A 21535-nucleotide genomic window follows, 5' to 3' on the forward strand; every position below is an offset into this window, starting at 1 on the left:
CATGTATTCTTTTTTCGGATTGCTAACCCTGCTGTTCTGGTTCTTTGTGTACCTTGTGCCTTTTTTCTCTTTCCAATATTACTTGTGCTTGTCATCTTTTTTACATCTCCTATAGAAGGTGTCAAGATACTGATTTAGTATAAAAACACTGCTATTGAGGCATCATAGCTATCATGTCATATAGACATTTTACCTGTGAGGATTTTATGGACAACTTCAGATGTATTTCTTTTACATCCATCTTGCAGCCACCGGTGCCTTACAGTTTGGAGAACTACATGTGTCTCACCCTAGGCACACAACCAGTGACGTTGGACTGTTAGCAGTATTACGAGGGCTGCTCACCTGTGGTCGTGGAGATCTTCTAACCTGTAGATTCTGTTCTTCAGGCCAGGTAACATCATTAAATATTGTTGTAACAGGAATGAGCTTAGTGGATTGTCTCTGTATTGAATTTTAATATCAATCAAATTGAAATGAAGGCTGGCACTCTGGAGTTCCTCTTTTGTATCTAAATGCACATGAAATTATATATGTTAAAGTGTATATCCAGTTAGGAGTGTAGCTGACTGTAAGGAACGTCTGGCATAGCACATTCGCCTATACATCAGACCACTTGCTCTCTCAGCTGCAGAAAATGCAGCCACATCTTTTAATGTGTAGTTCTGTTATGTAACATGCTTTGATTTAGAGAATGATAAAAGATGTATTGCAAAAAAGCTGAATATCTACTGTACGTGTATGCACGCAGGTTTATAGCTAGTATCTTTACTGTATAATTTGTCTATCCTCAGACTACGACCTTGCTGGAGTGCCTGTTTCCTGCTGTAGCCTGCCTATGTGCACAGCAAACTGAACCATATTACAGTTTTCAAGGTATAATATCCAAAGGTTAGCACATTTATGGGGTCATTTATCAAACTGGTGTAAAGTAGAACTGGCTTAGTTGCCCATAGCAACCAATCAGATTCCACCTTACATTTTCCAAAGGAGCTGTGAAAAAATAAAGGAGGAATCTGATTGGTTGCTATTGGCAAGTAAGCTAGTTCTACCTTACACCAGTTCGATAAATGACCCTATTAGTTTTGTAAAGGAAACCTGTCAGCGGCAAATACCCCCCCCCCCCCAAGCCGCCAGCAGTACCTTCAAGTAGCCGGCAGTGTTTTTCTAATGATGATTTTCTTCCTGCAGTCAGATGCGGGGAAAGCAGGAAAAAACGTTCTTTTATCCCTTGCGTTTGCTATTTTTCAGTCATGTTTGAAGTCAAGGGGGCAACCCTGTCTCCTTGCTTCAAGTCAAGGTAACCGTGCCACCTTCCCTGCCCCTTCTCCTGTGACTGACAGCGCATATGCAGAGAGATCAGCTTGCTTTGCCGAACAGCTGTCAGTCACAGGCGAAGGGGCAGGGAAGCCGCTGCCCCCTTGACTTCCAGCATGACTGAAAAATAGCGAACGCAAGGGATAAAAGAACGTTTTTTCCTGCTTTTACCACTTCTGACTGCAGGAAGAAAATCTGCATTAGAAACACACTGCTGGCTACTTAAAGGTACTGCTGGCGGTTTGGGGTGGTTTTTGCCACAGACAGGTCCCCTTTAAAAACAACAAATGACTGAAATTGCCCCTTTTTTTTTTGTAGTGCTTTGCCTCTGGTTACAGCGTATACGGGAGCACCTGACTGTACTGCTCAGAATGCAGGGGGCTTCTCTATTGACAGGTACTAGTGAGACTGCCTCTCGTGTGATGAATCTTCTGTGGACTGGTGCGGAAATGCAGGTAAGAATTTCTTGTTACATTATTTGTCCAAAATATTACTTATAGTCTTAAAAATATCATTTTTTAGTGGGGGTTGCCATTTGCAGTATCTTGATTTATAGTGTAGCTATTCCTGTGATGTTGTCTTAAAGGGGTTATCAAGGAGTTAAAAGGGTTGTCCGAGTTCAATCAAAATTCAGGCAGCCTATGGGTTAAAGGGGTTGTCAGAGTTCAATAAAATTCAGGCAGCACCTGTAAGTGTGCTAAAATAAGCGATTCTTAGCCTTTTTCTCCCCTGCAGCTTCCAACGATGAGCTCCGGTGCTCTACATTGCTGTTTGTTTTCCTGGCTGCAGCAGTGCCGTCTTTTGTATTGCTGAGGCCACTGATGGACTGCACAGTGACCTGTGTGCACGGATATCATTGCTGCAGCCAGAAAGATGACGTCAGCGGTGCAGCACAAGTGCATATCACTGGAAGTGGCAGGTGAGAAAAGGCCTGAGCATTGCTTGATTTGTTATATAGCACATTACAGGGCCGGCTCAAGTCTTTATTGAACTCTGACACCCCTTTAAATATTGATGGCCATCAGATCAGAGGGGGTCTGACTCTCTCCCCTTCTCAACTCAGTGAAAAGACTCCGGTACTCAGCTGAGCGCTGCAGCCTCTTTATAGCGGCTGGGTTTGATATTGCAGCTATATGCCAATCACTTACATGGGACTGAGTTGCAGAAAGCCATGCGACCAATTGACGCAACGTCGCAGACCAAGGAAAAGGCTGCAGTGCTCACCCAAGCTCTGCGGCCCCCTCAAGCAGCTGGTCAGCAAGGGTGACAGGAATCTGACCCCCACAGATCTGATATTGATATATCCTGAGGTCATAGGTCATCAGTATTTAACTTTCTCTTATTCTAACACTTTTACCATATATATCAAAGGTGTTATGTAACCTTATTCATGCACAGGTGGATGGTATGACCGCTCTGGTGCTCTGCTGCTTCCAGCACTATTTACACATACACCATAACGAGTGTCAGCTCTTGGCAATAAGAGAAGAGACAATGCTTCAAAATTTGCTGCAGAAAATCACCGAAATCTCCTGGCAGGCACGATCAAGATATACAGTACTTTGCGCTCTGTTGCCATTTCTGGGTTCTAAGAAGGTCAGAACTAATATCCTGTATATTATCAGAAATCATCTATAATATGTACTATTGCCATGTTTCTGTTAGAGTTGACAAGTTTGGTTTTGCTTACAGGTTTTGGCTCTCTACCCTTTGCTCCCTTCCCATCTGTTTTGCTGTTTGGAGACAAACTACCTCTGCCCTCCGGCTGCAGAGACTTACCGTACTTTTATTTCTCTTCAGAAACAAGAATGGGTTCAGGTGGGCATAGTGGATGAAGGGGAGCTAGGTAAACTTTGGGCAGAAATTTGGATTGCACCTCTTTCTGATGCACTATGCTCCACTGAATGTAGTCTACAAAATAATGCAGCTACTTATATTCTCCCGTGTACTCTGCGCACATTTAGCGACTCATCCAAATTTTTGGCAAAACAACTGTGTGGTTCAGGTATACCACATCTACGTGGCTGGATCAGCCTTGCACGGGCACAGAAGGTAGTCTCAGGGCAAATGGTAAAAGCAGAAGAGAGGATGCAGCTGTGTCTGGAATCTGCTGATGATGGCGTACGTCTAGATGCAATGAGTTTACTGTGTTGTGGTCCTCGGACTAATCAACCCCCATCTTCTCATGAGCTGCAACTACTCAAGAAATATCTGCCTTACAATATGGGTTGTGATAATCCAGGGTTTCGACAGCAACTGCAGGCTGTGCTACGCAGAGTTCTAGAGAGGCTTCGGGATGGAGCCATGTCTGCCCTCCGCAAGGGACGTACTGAAGAGGAAACTGTGGCCCAAGCAATTGGTGAGAGCTGTATTTAAGTTAAAGCAAAATGATATACATCTGCATGATGTCAATAATTGGACAGTGTTTATTTTTTTCGACATATACATTACATTATGTCAACTTTACAAATATCAGTTTAACTACTAATATACATGGCCAGATCAAAGATCTTGTAGACTAAATTGTGGGTTCATTGCAGCCTAGTCTGAATACGACCACACTTAGGCCCCATGCACACCGCCGTGTTTCACAGCCGTGTGCGGGCCGTGGAACCGCGGCCTGGATCCCTCCTGAGAGCAGGAGCGCACGGCGTCATTGGTTGCTATGACGCCGTGCGCTCCCTGCTGTCGGCACAGTACAGTAATACACTGGTATAGATCATACCAGTGTATTACTGTATTGCGGCGGCAGCAGGGAGCGCCCGGCGTCATAGCAATCAGTGACGCCGTGCGCTCCTGCTCTCAGGAGGGATCCAGGCCGCGGTTCCACGGCCCGCACGCGGCTGTGAAACACGGCCGTGTGCATGGGGCCTTACAAGGAGTCTGTCGGCTACCTTTGACCCAATTAACTACTCCCAGGGCTGTGTAGATGACTGAAAGTTTTTAGAGCATACCTGCATACCTTTTGTTCCAAGGACAGAGGTACAGTGCAACAGAAAAAAAAGTTCGAAGCAATATGCAGTTTGTAAGAAATATTATTTATGAATAAATTAGATACAATATTGCAAAAAAGCTACCATATTTTTGTTTTAGAAGACACTTTTTCCCCCAAAAAAGTGTGGGGGGGGGGGGGGGAATGGCAGTGTGTCTTATAAAGCAAATACTAATGAGTGATTCCATTCTGGAAGCGTTCATTAGTACAGTAGGATCAGGGAGAAGTGAGTGTAGCGCTGCTAGCACTGGTTTTACTCGCCACTCCCTGGTCTTTAACCGGGTCCCGCACTGTGTTCTGACAGCATCAGGACATAGTGCACTCGTCAGATCACAGTGCAACGCAGCAGGAAGAGTGAGCTGGATCTCTCAAGTGACGGCTCTGTCCAAAGCAGGAGAGGTAAGTTTTATTTTATTTTTTTGTCCGATATGAGGTCTGATGAATATTGGGGGGTCTGATCTAAGGTCTGATGAAGATTGAGGGTCTGATCTGAGATCTGATAAAGACTGGGGCTCTGATGAAAAATATTTTTTTTATTATTTACCTCCTCTAAAATCCAGGTGCGTCTTATAGAGCGAAGATACCGTATATTGTATAACACAAATATTGCTGCTACAGCTATTGTCAGTTATATGAATATACAGAAGAAAAGAAATGTCATATTCAGAGAAACATTTTTGTATTTATGAAAAACAATAATTACATTTTCTCAGCTTATCAACAAAGATTACAATTAGAAATGAGCAAATTTCATATTTTGAAATTCGTTTACACTTCGTTTGTTGGTAAAAGGTGAATTGCGTTATGGATTCCGTTACCACGGACCATAACGCAATTCTATAACGGAATGCATAACGGAATGCCTTAGAGGTATAATAGAAGTCTATGGGCTGCAAAACAGATTCGTCCCGTTTCCGTCATGCAGGGGAGTCCTCAAAATATAAAATTCGCTCATCTCTAATTACAATATAAGCTTATAAAATCCCTTAAAATTTACAGTAACAGTGATACATAGTTACCACACATGGACACTTCACATACTTTGGTTCTCTCCTCCAGTTTGTCTCTCCCTCTTTTCCATCCCCTCCTGGTCCATCCACTTTATGAGTTTTGCTTTGATCATTTATACCCCCAGAAGTAGGGCTGGGCAATTTTGAAAAAAAATTTAATCTCAATTTTTTTCAACCTTATGGACAATTTTTAATTTGAATCTCGATTTTCTTATTTTTGTTAATTCAACTTAATATATATATGTTTTCAGTTTAATTTTGTTAATTAAACTGAAAACATATATATAATAACCCATGCACTGCCGGTCTATGTACAGTAACCCCTGCACTCCCATTTTTTTGGACTGGCCGTGCAGGGGGTTATTACACATCTATAAATCAGCAGTGAAGGAGAAGGCGGCAGCGAGGCAAAACAGTGGGTCGGACAAAATTATTTTGACAATTCTGTTAAAAAAAAATTAATTGTCAGAGGCCTCAAAGGCAAATTAATCAAATAAATTAATCAACAAAATTTGCATATTAAAGTCCTCTTGTAGGACTAATAAATAGTGTAAAAAAAGTTTTATTAAATAAAAAAAATTCTGTTAAATTTTTTTTTTTTTCATTGGTAAATAAAGCTTCTTAATTGAAAAAATTGCTAAAATAAAATCCCTTCCACATATTTGGTACCGCCACGTCTATAATGGCTAGCACTACACATTTATTAAGCAATTTATCCTGTACGGTGAATGCAAAAAAAATTTGCCAGAATTGGTGTTTTTTGCTTATTCACCACCAAAGTTGAAATAAAAAGCAATCAAAAAGTGTTATGAATTCTATAATTTTGTCTCTTAAAAATAAAGCCCCCACACAGCCCTGCAGAAACAAAAATAAAATAAAAAAAGATATTGGCCTTTGGATATGGTGATGCAAAAACATTTTTTTCTCGCTAGTATCATTGGGGGACACAGGACCGTGGGTATAGCTGCTGCTGCCACTAGGAGGCGACACTAGGCTGAAAAGTGTTAGCTTCTCCTCTGCCGCTATACCCCCTCCAGCCAAGAGAGAGCATATCAGTTTTTATCATCTTAGTGTCTTGAGCGTCCGCGAGGCAGTTTTCCATGGGGGTGTGTTCTTCCCGCCCAGTGGACTGCTTTGGAACGTCCCACGTTCCTGTGTCCCCAATTATACGAGCGAGAAAACGAGATTTTTGTGGACTCACCAGTAAAATCTTTCTCGCTTAGTTCATTGGGGGACACAGCTCCCACCCATTATTTTCCATGATTGCCGCAGGTGCTAGCGGTTTGTTTGCCGGTGGGGTCCTCAGTCTGGTTCGGCCCTTCCGGCATTAGTTATGTTTTGGTTTATTTCAGGTATGTTTTTTTTCTCCTACTCTTACTGCTTGGGCACAAACTGATATGCTCTCTCCAGGCTGGAAGGGGGTATAGCCGGCAGAGGAGGAGCTAACACTTTTCAGCCTAGTGTTGCCTCCTAGTGGCAGCAGAAGCTATACCCACGGTCCTGTGTCCCCCAATGAACTAAGCGAGAAAGAAATTTTTACAGGCGAGTCCACAAAAATCTCATTATTTTTTATTTATTTTTTTAAAAGGTTTTATTTTGCAAAAGTACTAAAACATAAACTAATCAGTAAGTTATGTGGCACCACTAAAAAACTACAATTGTCCCGCAAAAAACAAGCCCCTAATATAGCTATATCAATGAAAAAATAAAAAAGTTACAGCTATTGGAAAGTGATGATGAAAACTATTTGGTCACTAAGGCCCAAAACATGCTGGTCATTAAGTGGTTAAACCAATATAGTCGGTTTCCTTTTAAACATCCCTTCTATAAAACAACTTTCTTGATAGCCATTACAGCAGCAAGACGCTTTGGGAAGTTTCAAGCCTTCCGTATAAGAGAACCATGATTATGGAAGACAGAATTATCTAACATGACTCCACTTTTTTATCTAAGATGCTTATAAATTTCCATAAAAACCATGAGATCAGTTTACTTCATTCTGTACAGATCTGAAAAACAATGATTTGACTGTAAGGTCTCACAAGCCATGGTCCCTCCATAAATTATTTCATCGGGAAAGTATCCAGGTGGTGTGCGCCATCCACAGAAATCGAACACTGATACAAAATACGGTTGTGTGCATGAGGCCTAGTTCTTATATATCTGTGGCACTGAACTTCTGCCCATGGAACAATAGGTTTGTTCTAACAACTATTTCACTCATCTGTATGGCACTGGGAGTAGTGTTGAGCGAACTTGTGTTTTAAGTTCAGCGTCCGGGTTATGAAAGAATCCTGTTATGGATTCCGCTACTATGGACCTTAACGGAATTTTATGACTGCATGCACCACCTATAAGAAGCATTCCGTCATAATAGAAGTCTATGCTGGCTATATGACGAAATGCCTCTTATAGGATAGAATATTATTGCATATTGCTAGCATATACCATAGTATTCTTATCAATGATTCCTGATTCTGAATACAAAGGGGCTAAGGTCCCTTTAGCAGTTTTGCAGCACTTCAGACTACCCACTGTGCAGGGAGTTGAAACACTGCTCCTTCAACTGAGCAGTGGTTGAGAGCATCTTCATGGAGAATATCTGAAAAAAGTCTTATGGTAAATGCACACATTCAGGATTTATGTGCGGACAATCCGAACTGAAATCCGCAGGTCTTCTCAAGAAAATCCGTGCGGTCAATCCGCATCAATTGGTGCGGATTTGGTGCAAAAAATCTATTCGAGATGGATTTTTCTGCAACTGTCGCAGTCGCAGCGCGACACCATGGACTACCATTATAAAAATTGTTGCGCGATATTGGTGCAACAAAATGTTGCGCGACAAATGTTGCAGTGTAGTTGTGCCCTAAATAGTAGGCAAGAGTATACAGTGATTAGCTACAATTATATAAACCTTACACTGCCTGTAGTATCTGTGTGTGCTGACCCTCCAGTATAGTTCTATGAGACGTAGCTTCACACTGGTCTCCCTGCCTCCTTCATGTAAAAGCTCACAGGGGAAAGAAATGCCTAAGGCAGAGAGGGCAGACAGGCAGCTGCATCACACAAGAAAATATTGAGACCCTGAAGCATGAGGGGACAGCAGCAGTGATGGCCAGTTCGCAATTTTCACCCGCAAACATATGCAGGCTGCCATCTTTTTTCACAAGTCTGGCGAGGCACAGGTAAGTCCTTACCTGTGCCACGGGCCGGTCTGAAAACAAATGCGGTCCCCGGGAGCAGGCAGTTCCGAGAACAGCCCGATGAAGGCCCCCGGTGGCTGTTCTCGGAACTGCCTGCTCCTGCTGACCGCACTTGTTTTCAGACCGGCTTAGTGCCTCGCCGGACTTGTGAAAAAAGATGGCAGCCCGTATATGTTTCTGGGCGAACACTGCGAACTGGCCATCACTGGACAGCAGCTCTTTGTCACTGTGTGGTGAGACTCCACCCCTCTGTCTTATTCTTTAATGATGGCCTATACTGCACTATATAGGCAAATAAAAAAATATCCCAGAGTACTACTTTAATAATATTACTGAACATTGCAATCATTTTTAACATGCATGCTTCAGAATGATACTGGTTTTAGTAATTTAGATGTGGTTACTTATGTATCTTTCTTATCCGTATTTACTGCAACAGACTTCACAGACTGGATGTTTCATCTGAGCATTTCATCACTGACCCCTGCGGCCAATTACCAGAGACGATGCAGTGCCTTGATCACACTTTGCTCCGTGCTGGAAACTTTCACTGACCGTTGGAGTCCACAGAGGAAAAAAGGACAACCCCCACGTGAGTGGTGCACTTTCCATTTTGATGGAAAAAGTATAAACTGTTTCCAGGGTGGTGTTTACCACAGGTGCTACCCTAGGCAGGGATTACACTCCATATTCACAATTGAGCTGCATTTATCCATGGATACTTTAGTCTGGGTTCACAAGTGGTGTTTTAAGAGTGCTCTTTGACAATCTAGGTCAGGGGTATCAAACTCGACCTGATATATGGGCCGCACAAAGAATTTTTTTTATTTGACGGGCTGAGTTCATTTCAATATCATACAGTGCATTTGTCTCACACACCGCCCCGAGCTTCAACTCAGCCGGCGTTACCCTAGTAGTGAGAACAGTGGGGTGAGAGGTATCACTACTTTTTTGTGGCATTCTGATCACTTTTCTAAAAATAAATTTTACATGGCTGGACAACCCATTCTTAATACAGACCCAAGATGAGACCCCAAAATGAATATAAACTCCCATACCCCAAAATTAATACAGAACCTAAAATTAATACAGACACCAAAATTCATACAGACCTGCACACAGACCTCAAAATGAATGTAGACTGCAGATCAGCCACCAAATTCATACAGACCCAAGATAACGTACACCCCAGATCAACCTCCAAATTCATACAGAACCCAGGTAGATCCTAAATTTATAGTGATCCCAGATTAAACCCCAAATCAGCCCCCAAATTCATAGACCCCAGATCAGTTCACAAATTTATACAGATCCCAGAATAAACCTCAAATCGGAGCTTACATTTATACAGACCTCAGCTCATGGCAGTTCTTTGGAGGTTCTGGCTGTAAGGTTTCATTTGATCGTTATTGCCACTGAGGCCATCACCCTCCTCTTCTGATGTTACCTTCTCCTTAGCACCCTGATCTGACTACCAGGTCTTATCCAACACATAATCATCCTCGCCCCCACACCACTTTTCTCAGAATGTGATAAGTCATTGTGGGCTCCTTGCCCCACCTCACAATTCCATGCTTTGTATTTGCTCTGATTAACAGTGTTGCTACCAACACAGTTATGCATGGGTTCCCCCGCCTCCATCTGAACCTTCTTTTTATGGTAGTCCAAACGCTTACTGTTCTAACACAAAATCATCAACAGGTATACTATCTTGAGTATCTTCCACAGCACATGGAATGTTGTTGCCTCCTCTTAGGAAAAATGAAGTTGCTTCACTAGTGGGGTGGGGTGGGTTTGCTGGCAGTAAAGACAGAGAGGATGCAGATAAAACTGAAAGGCTTCTCTGGGGTTGCAAGGAGTAGCAGGGGGAATGTTGTGTTCCAAAGCTCAGACTTGCATCATCCTTTTGTGACTGAGAGGAGGAGGGAGTTATCCTGTTCACTACATCATCTTATTTGTCCTCAGTAATAATTCGTTGCCTATCGTAAGCCATGGAGGACTGTGGCCTACTACTACTACTGACTGGATTGCTGGTGCTACTATGCGCATTCTGACTCTTGGATGATAAGATCTTTCGTTTAGCATTTTTCTGTTTTACCGACATTTTATTATGAGGCCTATAAATGAAAAGTCATGGGTTTGGTACACAGATTATTAAATGCTACTTACAAAATTGCAAGTTTTTTTCCTGTAATTTACCGTATTTTTCGCCCTATAAGACACACCTGCTCATAAGAGGGTGAAAATAGGAAAAAAAATATTTTGAACAAAAGGTATAGTGAATGTGGGCTTGTGTTAGTATGCATTCGGCAGTCTGTTCCTGCCGGACACTGCTAACACTAATGTGAAAGTAGCCTATTCTGCTGCTGATAAAATGTTATTGGGGGGGACCGAAAGGTGGAGCAGGCATGTGTGACAGGGAAGCCTGCTCCACCCCTCTTCTGCCTGCTAACGTGCTTCCATCAACCTCTCACAGTGCATATTCTGGCCGGCCGATTAATATCACCCAACACCTGCTGCGGCTGGCCGGTCGGTCCATAACACGGAGCACCCGCAGAGCCAGCTGGTCCCTGCCTTCCCCACCATCTGCAGCGATGTCAGGCCACTTCCTCCCAGCACTCGCAGCTGCGGCCAGGTAGTATAAGATGTCCGGCGGCAAGCCGCCAATTTTTTTTTCCCTGTATTCACCCCATAAGACATATTAATGTTTTCCCCGTCTTATGGGGTTAAAAATACGGTAAATACATAGATGCAATTAAACTGGTATTGACTATTTACTTTGGTAATAACGCAACATTTTCATTAAATATTGGACTACACGGTCTGAAGCAGGAATGTGTTCACTAACATGGATATAATAATGCAATGTTTACGGCAAAATTTCTTTGAACTATGCACTCACAAACACGGTTACAAAAATGGCGTTATTGCAGTATTGCTTTTGCTGCAAATACACGTTATCCTTATCTTGCAGCAGTTATCAATGCCTTTATTAACACAGGGATCATAATGGCGTTTATTGCAGTAAAATGCTTTTGCTATAAATGAATGTTAACTTGCAATAATATGCATTTAATAAGATGGGTATAATGCACTGAAATGGTTTTTAGAAGAAAAAAATGTGCAATAGCTCAGTGTTTGCAGCAGAATGCGATTGAACTGTAGAAACTTTTTATATACATTATATTGCTATATTATAGACCTTAAATAGATGTTCTCTAATTAATATGGTTTATTTGCTAGTATGAATGCTTTTTAGATGTTTTGTTCATAATCTAAAGAATGCTCAGCTTTACCTATGTGCTATGTTTACAGACGATGTTTCTATTCTACTAAACTCTGCAAAGCAGAAAGGATGCTGGGATTTCCTGTCAGCTGGCAGCATGCAGGCACTGTTAGGATGTATGCAGGACAGCACTAATGAGGTAAACCAACTTCAAATATTAAACATCATTTCTCGCCCAATTCCTTGGGGGACACAGACCTTGGGTATAGCTTATCTCCATAGGAGGCGTGACACTAAGTAAAAGACTGTTAAGCCCCTCCTCCATCAGCTATACCCTCAGCCTGGAGAGAGAGACTTCCAGTTTTTTGCTTAGTGTCAAGGAGGCAAGACACTCTCTGCACTGCAGAGTTGTCTTGTGAAGATTTTAGAGTTTTTAATTTTTTATTTTACTTTTTTCACTTGGATATTTCCACAGGGACAACAGAGTCGCAGTAGACTTCTCTGTTTTCCCGGGGTTGAGCTGCACCAGGGCCGGTTATCCGCCCTGCTGCCTCCCCCACAGAAGAAAAGGAGGACCAGGGCAGCTCATGCTCCCCTGCATCCCGCCAGCACTGGGTCGCCCACCTGCAAGCCCCTCTCCAGCTACTGTCACTCTGTGCCAGTGGCTGAAGGGGCGTCCCAGCTGGATGGACTAGAGGGTGAAGACGTCGCAGGTGAGGTGGCTAGTGCAGCCGTTCCGCTCCCCTCCCCCTCCCTCCCTCCCTCCCTCCCCTCTCCTCTCCGGTCACGGCTCCCCTTTACTGATGGCCTCGTTTAACGTTCTGTTGGCGCGATTCGGCGGCCTGGCGCCCTGTTTTGTACAGTCTGGGACAAGTCCCAGGAGAGCTGAGCGGCGCTCATGGGGGAGACTTGTTTGAGGGCGGCCGGGTATGCGACCGCTGTGCCGTTGCATGGCAGGACGCCGACACCCGGTCCTTCTCTTTGGGCTTCCTACCTCGCTTCCGCTGCGGCGGGGGCCATTGGGGAGACCTGTAATGGTTAGGCGCGGCATTTGAATCGCGCGCGCGCGCGATAATTTTTTCGTTGGGGGGCGGAGTTTCGGACCGGCCCAGCGCTGGCTTGGTCTTCATTCAGGGGCCGGACGCCTTTCTTCCCGCGCCTCTTTGGTCCCGCCCACTCTCGTGCCTGCGTGCTTCTGGGAGCTCACTGCAGGACGGACCATTGCTTTGATTGCACACCGCCGTTCTTCTGCTGCTGCCGCTGCCGTTCAGCTTCCTTCCTTCTGTGACCTGGTAGGACTGTTGACCCTTCCTCACTGTAGCCCCCTGGCCTGGACTCGGGTTTTTTTCCTTGCTCCTACCAACATGTCTGACCCCTTAGTGCCGGTGGGACCTTGGTATCATACCTGCACCGCATGTAAGGCGCCCTTTCCTCAAGGGCAGTCTGACCCGCATTGCTCGCTTTGCAAAGACCCATCGCAGGGTCCGCCATCTGTTGTGTCACCCCCTGGCCTCTTGGATCCCCCTGACTGGGCTAGATCCCTCTCCCAGGCTGTGGTTAGTCTCACTAGCGTTGTGGGCCGACTTGCAGATGTGTTGCCCTTATCGCAGCCGGATGATTCCCCTGCTGGGCCCTCCGGGTCCGCTGTCCTGGCCGACCCGTCTGAGTCTCTCTCTGCAGGCGATTCCTCTAGAGCCCGCCAATCCCAGAAGCGGTCTAGGGCGGATCACCGGTCATCCTCGGATGCTTCGGTATCCCCCCCAAGGGTGCGTTCTCAGTCGGGCCCTTCCTCCTTGCAGGATTTGCCCTCTGAAGGGGAGCTGGTTGATTCCGATTGGGATATGGATTCGGCGCTGCCTTCAAAGCTGGCTTCCGCTGTGGGCCACCTTATAAACAGTATCCGTGATACCTTTAAAATTCGCGATGATCCTCCTGATCCTGAGAAAACCAGTGTTTCCTTTTTTCGCCAGAAGCAGGCTTCTGCGGTTTTTCCCCTCCATGCTGACTTTTCGTCAGTGGTTTCTAAGGCCTGGGCCCGTCCTGATGCACGGTTTACCCCGCCAAAAAAGTTAGATGTTTGTTATCCGTTTCCGGCGGATTGCATCACAAACTGGGCGTCTCCTCCTAAGGTCGACCCCCCTGTGGCCCGTTTGTCCAAGAGCACGGCTATTCCCGTCGCAGATGGTTCTTCCTTACAATCCACTGAAGATCGCCGTATAGAGGCCCTTACAAAGGGTATATTTTCGGCCTCCGGATCCGCGCTTAGGCCAGTCTTTGCTTCCGCTTGGGCGGGTAAAGCGGTTTCAGAATGGGCATCTCAGCTGGATCTGGAGCTTGAATCTGACGTCCCTATTCAAGACCTCCGTGCCCTGGCTCAACTTATCGTTCAGGCTGGAAAATTTGTATGTGAAGCATCCCTGGATGCAGGGGCTCTTATTGCCCGTTCGTCTGCTCTGGCCGTGTCGGCTAGGAGAGAGCTTTGGTTAAAGGTTTGGTCGGCGGACGCCGCGTCAAAGCGGTCTCTTACTAGCCTTCCTTTCTCTGGTGCTCGTTTATTCGGAACCCGTTTGGATGAAATCATCTCGGAAGCCACGGGGGGGAAGAGTACCCATCTTCCCCAATCCAAGGCTAGGAGCTCCACTCGTGGTCGTCCCACCTTCTCCCGTTTCAGGTCTTCTCGTAGGGCTTCCGCTCCTCGCTCCGCCTCTGGTCCGTCCGCTAACCCTGTCCAGGACAGGCGTAAGAAACCCTTTTTTCGGACCCAGCCCTCCTGGCGCAAATCTCAACCTGCTCGCGCTCCCGCGACCAAGCAGCCCCCCGCCTGAAGGTGCGCCCCCACCCACCCGGGTGGGGGGACGTCTCCTCCTGTTCAGGGACTTCTGGCAGGCGCACGTCTCCGACGCCTGGGCTCTCGAGGTTGTGTCTTCCGGGTACAAACTCGAGCTTGCGTCCCTTCCCCCAGTTCGGTTCTTTCGCTCTCGGGTTCCCCGGGATTCCCGAGGGGCGGCCGATTTCTTTGCTGCCGTTCAGACTCTTCTAGACAAAGGAGTCATCACCCCGGTTCCTATGGGAGACAGGTTCAAGGGGTTCTATTCGAACCTTTTTGTGGTCCCCAAGAAGGAGGGTTCGGTGCGACCCATTCTGGATCTAAAACGGCTGAACCGCTTCCTTCGTCTTCAGCGTTTCCGGATGGAGTCTCTCAGGTCGGTGGTGGCCTCTCTGGAACAGGGGGAGTTCCTGGCCTCCATCGACATCCAAGACGCCTACCTTCACATTCCAATCGCACGGTGTCATCAGTGCTTTCTGCGTTTTGCAGTGGGGTCCGAACACTACCAGTTCGTTGCCCTTCCCTTCGGGCTGGCGACGGCCCCTCGTGTTTTCACGAAGGTCCTGGCCCCGGTCCTCGCCTTACTTCGTTCCAGGGGAGTTTTTCTGCTTCCATATCTAGACGACCTCCTAATCAAGGCGCCTTCTCTGTCACTGACTTCAGCCAGCGTGGATCTCTCGCTGCAGACCTTGCGCCGGTTCGGTTGGGTTATCAACCTACCCAAATCCTCTCTTGTTCCTTCCCGGCAATTGGTCTTTCTGGGGATGCTGCTGGATACCGATTCAGCGGTGGTTCGACTTCCGTTGGAGAAGCGCCTGCTCCTCCATCGGTCGGTTCGGAGCCTTCTGTCCCACCGCCGTCCTTCTTTCCGGTTCAGCATGCGGGTCCTGGGTCAGATGGTGTCCTGCTTCGAGGCGATTCCTTACTGCGCAGTACCACTCCCGCACCTTTCAGACGGCCATTCTGTCCGCTTGGGACAAGTCCCAGGAGAGTCTGGATCGGCATTTTCCCCTTTCCCCCCAGGTTCGTTCCTCTCTCCTCTGGTGGCTGCGGACCCCTCTTCAGGGGAAGTCTTTCCTGCCAATGACTTGGCTGGTGATTACCACCGATGCCAGTCTGCGGGGTTGGGGGGGAGTGTTTCCTCCTCGGTCCGTCCAGGGCACTTGGTCTCCGTCGGAGTCCAGACTGCCGATCAATGTTCTGGAGCTGAGGGCCATCCTCTTCTCGCTCCGACACTGGACTTCGTTGCTTCAGGGTCGCCCTGTTCGGGTCCAGTCGGACAATGCCACGGCTGTGGCGTACATAAATCACCAGGGGGGCACTCGCAGCGCGGCGGCGATGAGGGAGGTGTCTCTGATCCTTCGCTGGGCGGAGGTTCATGTTCCGGCCCTTTCGGCCATTTACATTCCGGGGGTGGACAATTGGGCGGCGGATTTCCTCAGTCGGACGACGATCGACCCGGGGGAGTGGTCTCTGCACCCCGACGTCTTCGAGTCTCTTTGTCTCCGTTGGGGTCGTCCGGACGTGGATCTCATGGCCTCCAGATTCAACTACAAACTTCCCATCTACGTGGCCAGGGCCAAAGATCCGGACGCTTACGGCGCGGACGCGCTCGTCCTCCCCTGGACGGAGTTTTCGCTCCTCTACGTGTTTCCACCCCTGCCTCTTCTTCCGCGTGTCCTTCGGAAGATTGCGGCGGAGGGCACGCCAGCAATCCTAATCGCCCCGGACTGGCCGCGTCGTCCGTGGTACGCCGACCTTATGTTGCTTCTGGCAGACGCTCCCTTGCCTCTGCCTCTCAGAGAAGACCTCCTCTCTCAGGGGCCGATCTTCCACCAGCATTTAGGGTCGCTACGTTTGACGGCGTGGCTATTGAAACCGCGGTCCTGACGCGGCGGGGGTTTTCGGCTGACGTGGTCCGTACCATGATTCGTGCACGGAAACCGGCCTCGGTCAGGATTTATTATCGTACCTGGCGGGCCTATTTGGCTTTCTGTGAGGCCTTGGGGACTCCCCCTCTGAGGTTTTCCCTTCCTACGGTTTTATCCTTTTTGCAATCTGGTCTGGTTCTGGGCTTGGGTCTCAGTACCCTGAAGGGTCAGATTTCGGCTCTTTCGGTCTTTTTTCAGCGTCCACTGGCTCCGCTCGGTCCGGTTAAGACCTTTCTTCAGGGGGTTGCTCACTGTGCTCCCCCCTATCGCCCTCCTGTTCCTGCTTGGGATCTCAACGTTGTGTTGGCGGCTCTCCAATCTTCCCCTTTCGAGCCTCTGCGCAAGGTTTCCCCTCGCTTGTTGTCTTGCAAAGTTTTCTTTCTCGTCGCTATCACGTCTCTTCGGCGTGTGTCTGAGTTGGCGGCTCTTTCTTGCGTGGAGCCCTTCTTGGTTTTTCACCAGGACAAGGTGGTTCTCCGCCCTGTTCCGGAATTTCTTCCGAAGGTGGTGTCCGCCTTTCACCTGAATGAGGATATTGTCCTTCCTTCTCTGTGTCCGTCCCCGTCGCATCCCCGGGAGCGGGAGCTTCACCGTCTGGATGTTGTTCGGGCTCTCAGGATCTACCTGGATGTGACCGGACCCTTTCGACGCTCGGATTCTCTGTTTGTGATTCCGGAGGGTCCGCGCAGGGGGCTGGCGGCGTCTAAGGTGTTTGTTGCCCGCTTCCTCAAAATGGCTATCGTTGAGGCTTACCGTGCTCGGGGCAGGGATCCGCCCTTTGGTGTTACCGCTCATTCTACCAGAGCGGTCGGGGCTTCCTGGGCTCAGCGTAATCGTGCCTCGGCTGAACAACTGTGCAAGGCGGCCACCTGGTCTTCTTTGCACACGTTCACCAAGTTTTACAGGGTGAACACTTATGCCTCGGCGGATGCTGCTTTGGGCCGCTTGGTCTTGCAGGCGGCGGTGCCTTAATGTTTACGGTGCCTGGTTCGCTTTTGATTGTGGTCCCTCCCTGTTTGTGGACTGCTTTTGAACGTCCCAAGAGTTCCTGTGTCCCCCAAGGAATTGGGCGAGAAAACGAGATTTTTGTATAACTTACCAGTAAAATCTCTTTCTCGCTCTTCCTTGGGGGACACAGCGCCCGCCCATTGTTTTTTTGTTGGCCTTCGGGTGTTTTTTTCTGACTTGTTGGTATTGGTTTGGTTACTCCTTGCCTTTGTCTTGCACTACTTGGGCACATAACTGGAAGTCTCTCTCTCCAGGCTGAGGGTATAGCTGCTGGAGGAGGGGCTTAACAGTCTTTTACTTAGTGTCACGCCTCCTATGGAGATAAGCTATACCCAAGAGTTCCTGTGTCCCCCAAGGAAGAGCGAGAAAGAGATTTTACTGGTAAGTTATACAAAAATCTCGTTTTCCATGAGCAAATCTGTTTTATGGTGGAGTCAGAGTAAAAAAAAATAAAAAATAAAAAATAAAGGGGGGGGGGGGGGCAAGGATATGCTTTTTAGCTGCAGTGTTGACACCTTGTATACTACATGTAACCACTGCAGCCAATCACTGGCCTCAGCCATTTATGGCACCAAATGAGACCAGTGATTAAAGTGGTCACTTGTGGTATACAGGTAAGTCATAGATGCAGGCAAACAAGCAAGGCCTGGCTGGCATGGAGGATCGAAGTTTTGGGGGTGACATAGAGGAGTAATATTTTATTGAGGCATTTCTTGCCTGAGGGAGCTTAACCAACCATGGTAAAAGGAATTTGGTGCATGCCAAGTTACGACAGTCCTTTTTTTATTTTTTATTTATTTATTTATTTCGGTATTACTACCATTGAAGATTCAATACAAGATATTCTTCCTCTTTAGAAGTTAGCACAGATAAATCTAAGGACTCTTGCACACAAAGCTATGTTCTTTCCGTGTCAGTTCAATTATTTTTGCGGACCGTATGCGGAACCATTCATTTCAATGGGTCCGCAAAAAAAACGGAAGGTGCATTCTGTTTCCGTATTTCGGTATACCCGTCCTGCTAAAAGATTGAACTTGTCCTATTATTGTCCGCATAACGGACAAGGATAGTACTGTTCTATTAGGGGCCAGCTGTTCCGTTACGCAAAATACGGAATGCACCCAGACGTCATCCGTATTTTTTGAAGATCTGTTTTTTGCGGACAGCAAAATACATATGGTCGTGTGCAAGAGGCCTAACTATAAGGGGAGTTTTTACCTATTTTTTTATTTCTTTTTTATGTCTGTATAGCAGTACATTCTTGCCTGTGCATGTAAAAGTACAGACACCCGATAAGCTAAGGGTCCTGTTATATGAGCCAATGGTGGCACGTTCAAACAATGCTCATTTAAAGGGCTTTTCACACGAGTCAATGCAAAATGAGGGGACAAACTATCATCATTACTATCATTCGCACCCGATTCAGTTTGCATATTGTCATTATCACGTCCCCTGTTTACACAGGGAGATATGCTGCTGACAAACAACACTTTTAGGTACTGAATGAATGATGTGATCACCCATTTCTCGCCCATATTCATTGGGGGACACAGAGACCTTGGGTATAGCTATGTCCTCTAGGAGGCGTTGACACTAGTAAAAGCTGTTGGCTCCTCCCCTGGCAGCTATACCCCCTCCAGCCTGGAGAGAGAGCTTCAGTTTTTTCTAGTGTCAATAGGAGGCAAGACCTCCCTGCTCTGCAGGGATCTCCTGAAGATTTTTAGTTTATTTTTGTCCTTCCTTTTCAGATGGGACAACAGTGGTCGCCTCGCCTCCCTGTTCTCCCGGGGTCGAGTTGCGCCAGTGCCGATTCCGCACTGCTGCCTCCCCCACAGAAGACAAAGTGGACCAGGGCAGCCTCGCTCCCCTGCATCCCGCCAGCCAAGGGGTCACCTAGGTCCGCCAAAGAGAAGACCCTCCCGCCATACCAGACGCCTGCCACTCCGGTGCCAGCTGCTGAGGAGGTGACCCTGCTGGAGAAGGTGACCTTGAGGGTCCACTTAGGGAGGGTGAAGAGAAGAGGATGAGAGAGGTGAGTACATGGGACTAGGTGAGTATGAAGCCCTCTTCCCCCTCCCTCCATCTTTGAAAATCTGGGTCGCCCTAAGGTTAATGGCCAGGGGACTTTATTCAACTATGACAAGACCCCTAAAGAGAGAAGGGGTTAATCCGGCGGGCGCCATGCGACACGCGGTCCCCCTCTCACTTGCCCTCTAGGCCGACTGCTTCCGGCTCATAGAGGGTTAATGTATCTTCTCCCCGGGCACCTCCGGCGAAAGACTGGAGCGCAGTCCGTCTCCCACTTGCTATTTCTGGCGGCAGTATCCTTCATTTTACTCTTTCGGGAGCAGGCGTCAAGCACGCAGCTCCGAAAGGGTTAATGCCCCTGGCCGATCGCGGACATCTGACCCCTTGCGGTAGTCTCGCGCCGCGGGGCACTTACTTAGCATGGACCTCCGGCTGTCACGATTCCGGCCGCGGGGTGAACATCCCGGTCCTCCGGGCGCCGCTGAAAATTTAACCCCTTCCTGCCTCTTATCCACTTGAGGCTAGGCAGACCAGTTTTAAAAAAAAATAAAAAATAAATAAATAAAATGAAGCTGGAAATAAATGTCTACCTCCATTCAGGCCCTACTCCCCTCAGTCATGTCCACTCTGACTGTGCGGCACAAAAATGGGCCCGTGTCCTGCCCCGGACATGTGACGACCTCTCTTACCGTAGTTTCCCACTCCGCCCTCTGGGCCGTTTGGTTGATAATCCTCCACCTGCGTAGTCCAGTGGAGGACCTCTGACAGTTCCCAACCCACCCTCAGGGGGAGCTTGGTTGATTCTTTTCCACCGGTGCAATACAGTTGAGGACCGCTGCAATTACCAATCCACCCTCCGGGGTCGTTGGTTCATAATTCTCCACCTGTTCAATACAGCGGAGAGCCTCTGGAACTCCCATTCCACCCTCCGGGGTCGTTTGGTTGATAATTCTCCACCTGTTCAATACAGCGGAGAGCCTCCGCAATTCCCAATTCACCCTCCGGGGTCGTTTGGTTGATAATTCTCCACCGGCTCAATACAGCGGAGAACCTCTGGAATTCCCATTCCACCCTCCGGGGTCGTTTGGTTGATAGTTCTCCACCTGTTCAATACAGCGGAGAGCCTCCGCAATTCCCAATCCACCCTCCGGGGTCGTTTGGTTGATAATTCTCCGCCTGCTCAATACAGCGGAGAACCTCTGGAATTCCCATTCCACCCTCTGGGGTCGTTTGGTTGATAACTCTCCACCTTCGCAACTCACAGGAGGACAGCTGAAGTATTCCCGTAATTCTCCACCTGCGCAATTCAGTTAAGGATCTCTGCGGGATCCCAATCCGTCCTCCGGTGCCGTTTGGTCGATATTCTCTACCTGTGCCATACTGTGGAGAACCTCTGGAATTCCCAATCCACCCCATGGGGTCGTTTGGTTGATAATTCCCCACCTGCGCGATTCCAGTGGGGGAAAACTGGAAATTCCCAATCCACCCTCTAGGGTTGTTGGGTTGATAATTCTCCGCAGGTTCCTTTTGTATACAGGACCTCTGTTCCCAATCCACCCCCAGGTAGTTTGGTTGATAAGCCCCCAACTGCGCAGTCCGTGACTGCTAGGGGCGATTTTCTAATGCGTATACCTGCGCGCAAGCGGACCACAGCAGGTCGTCTTCTCCTCGATATCTCCACACCCCCTCCCTTCCTCCCAGGGTCACACTCAGGTGCACCCTCTCTCTCACGGGAGTGGGTCCGCCCAAGGGAGGGGGGGTGAGGAGAATCACTGATTCGGGCCTTGACGTGAATCCGAATCAATCTCCTTAGGTTGCATCTACGGTGGCCAGTAGCACTCGTCGTGGGCATTACCCCCTTCCTTAGGCGGTATAATTGCACTACTACGATACGGTTTTCACCTTTATACTTTGTCCCCTGCCATAGGTGGACTAGGTACAATAACACTATTTTCAGTGCATTCCCCCTTCTGTAGGTGGCGGAATTGTACCT

General features: G+C 47.7%; 1 protein-coding gene across 1 annotated transcript in view; it reads left to right on the forward strand.

Moving 5' to 3' along the window:
• Positions 1–21535, forward strand: part of LOC122924447 (thyroid adenoma-associated protein homolog) — an 80350-nt gene that overhangs the window by 27017 nt on the left and 31798 nt on the right. Inside the window, exons 8-14 of the mRNA XM_044275541.1 lie at positions 249–394; positions 795–876; positions 1636–1772; positions 2716–2913; positions 3010–3676; positions 8962–9114; positions 11838–11947. Of these exons, the coding sequence (XP_044131476.1) occupies positions 249–394; positions 795–876; positions 1636–1772; positions 2716–2913; positions 3010–3676; positions 8962–9114; positions 11838–11947 (1493 nt within the window). The remainder of the gene's footprint in view (positions 1–248; positions 395–794; positions 877–1635; positions 1773–2715; positions 2914–3009; positions 3677–8961; positions 9115–11837; positions 11948–21535) is intronic.

This window comes from Bufo gargarizans, chromosome 1 (genome assembly GCF_014858855.1).
Source record: "Bufo gargarizans isolate SCDJY-AF-19 chromosome 1, ASM1485885v1, whole genome shotgun sequence".
NCBI lineage: Eukaryota > Metazoa > Chordata > Amphibia > Anura > Bufonidae > Bufo > Bufo gargarizans.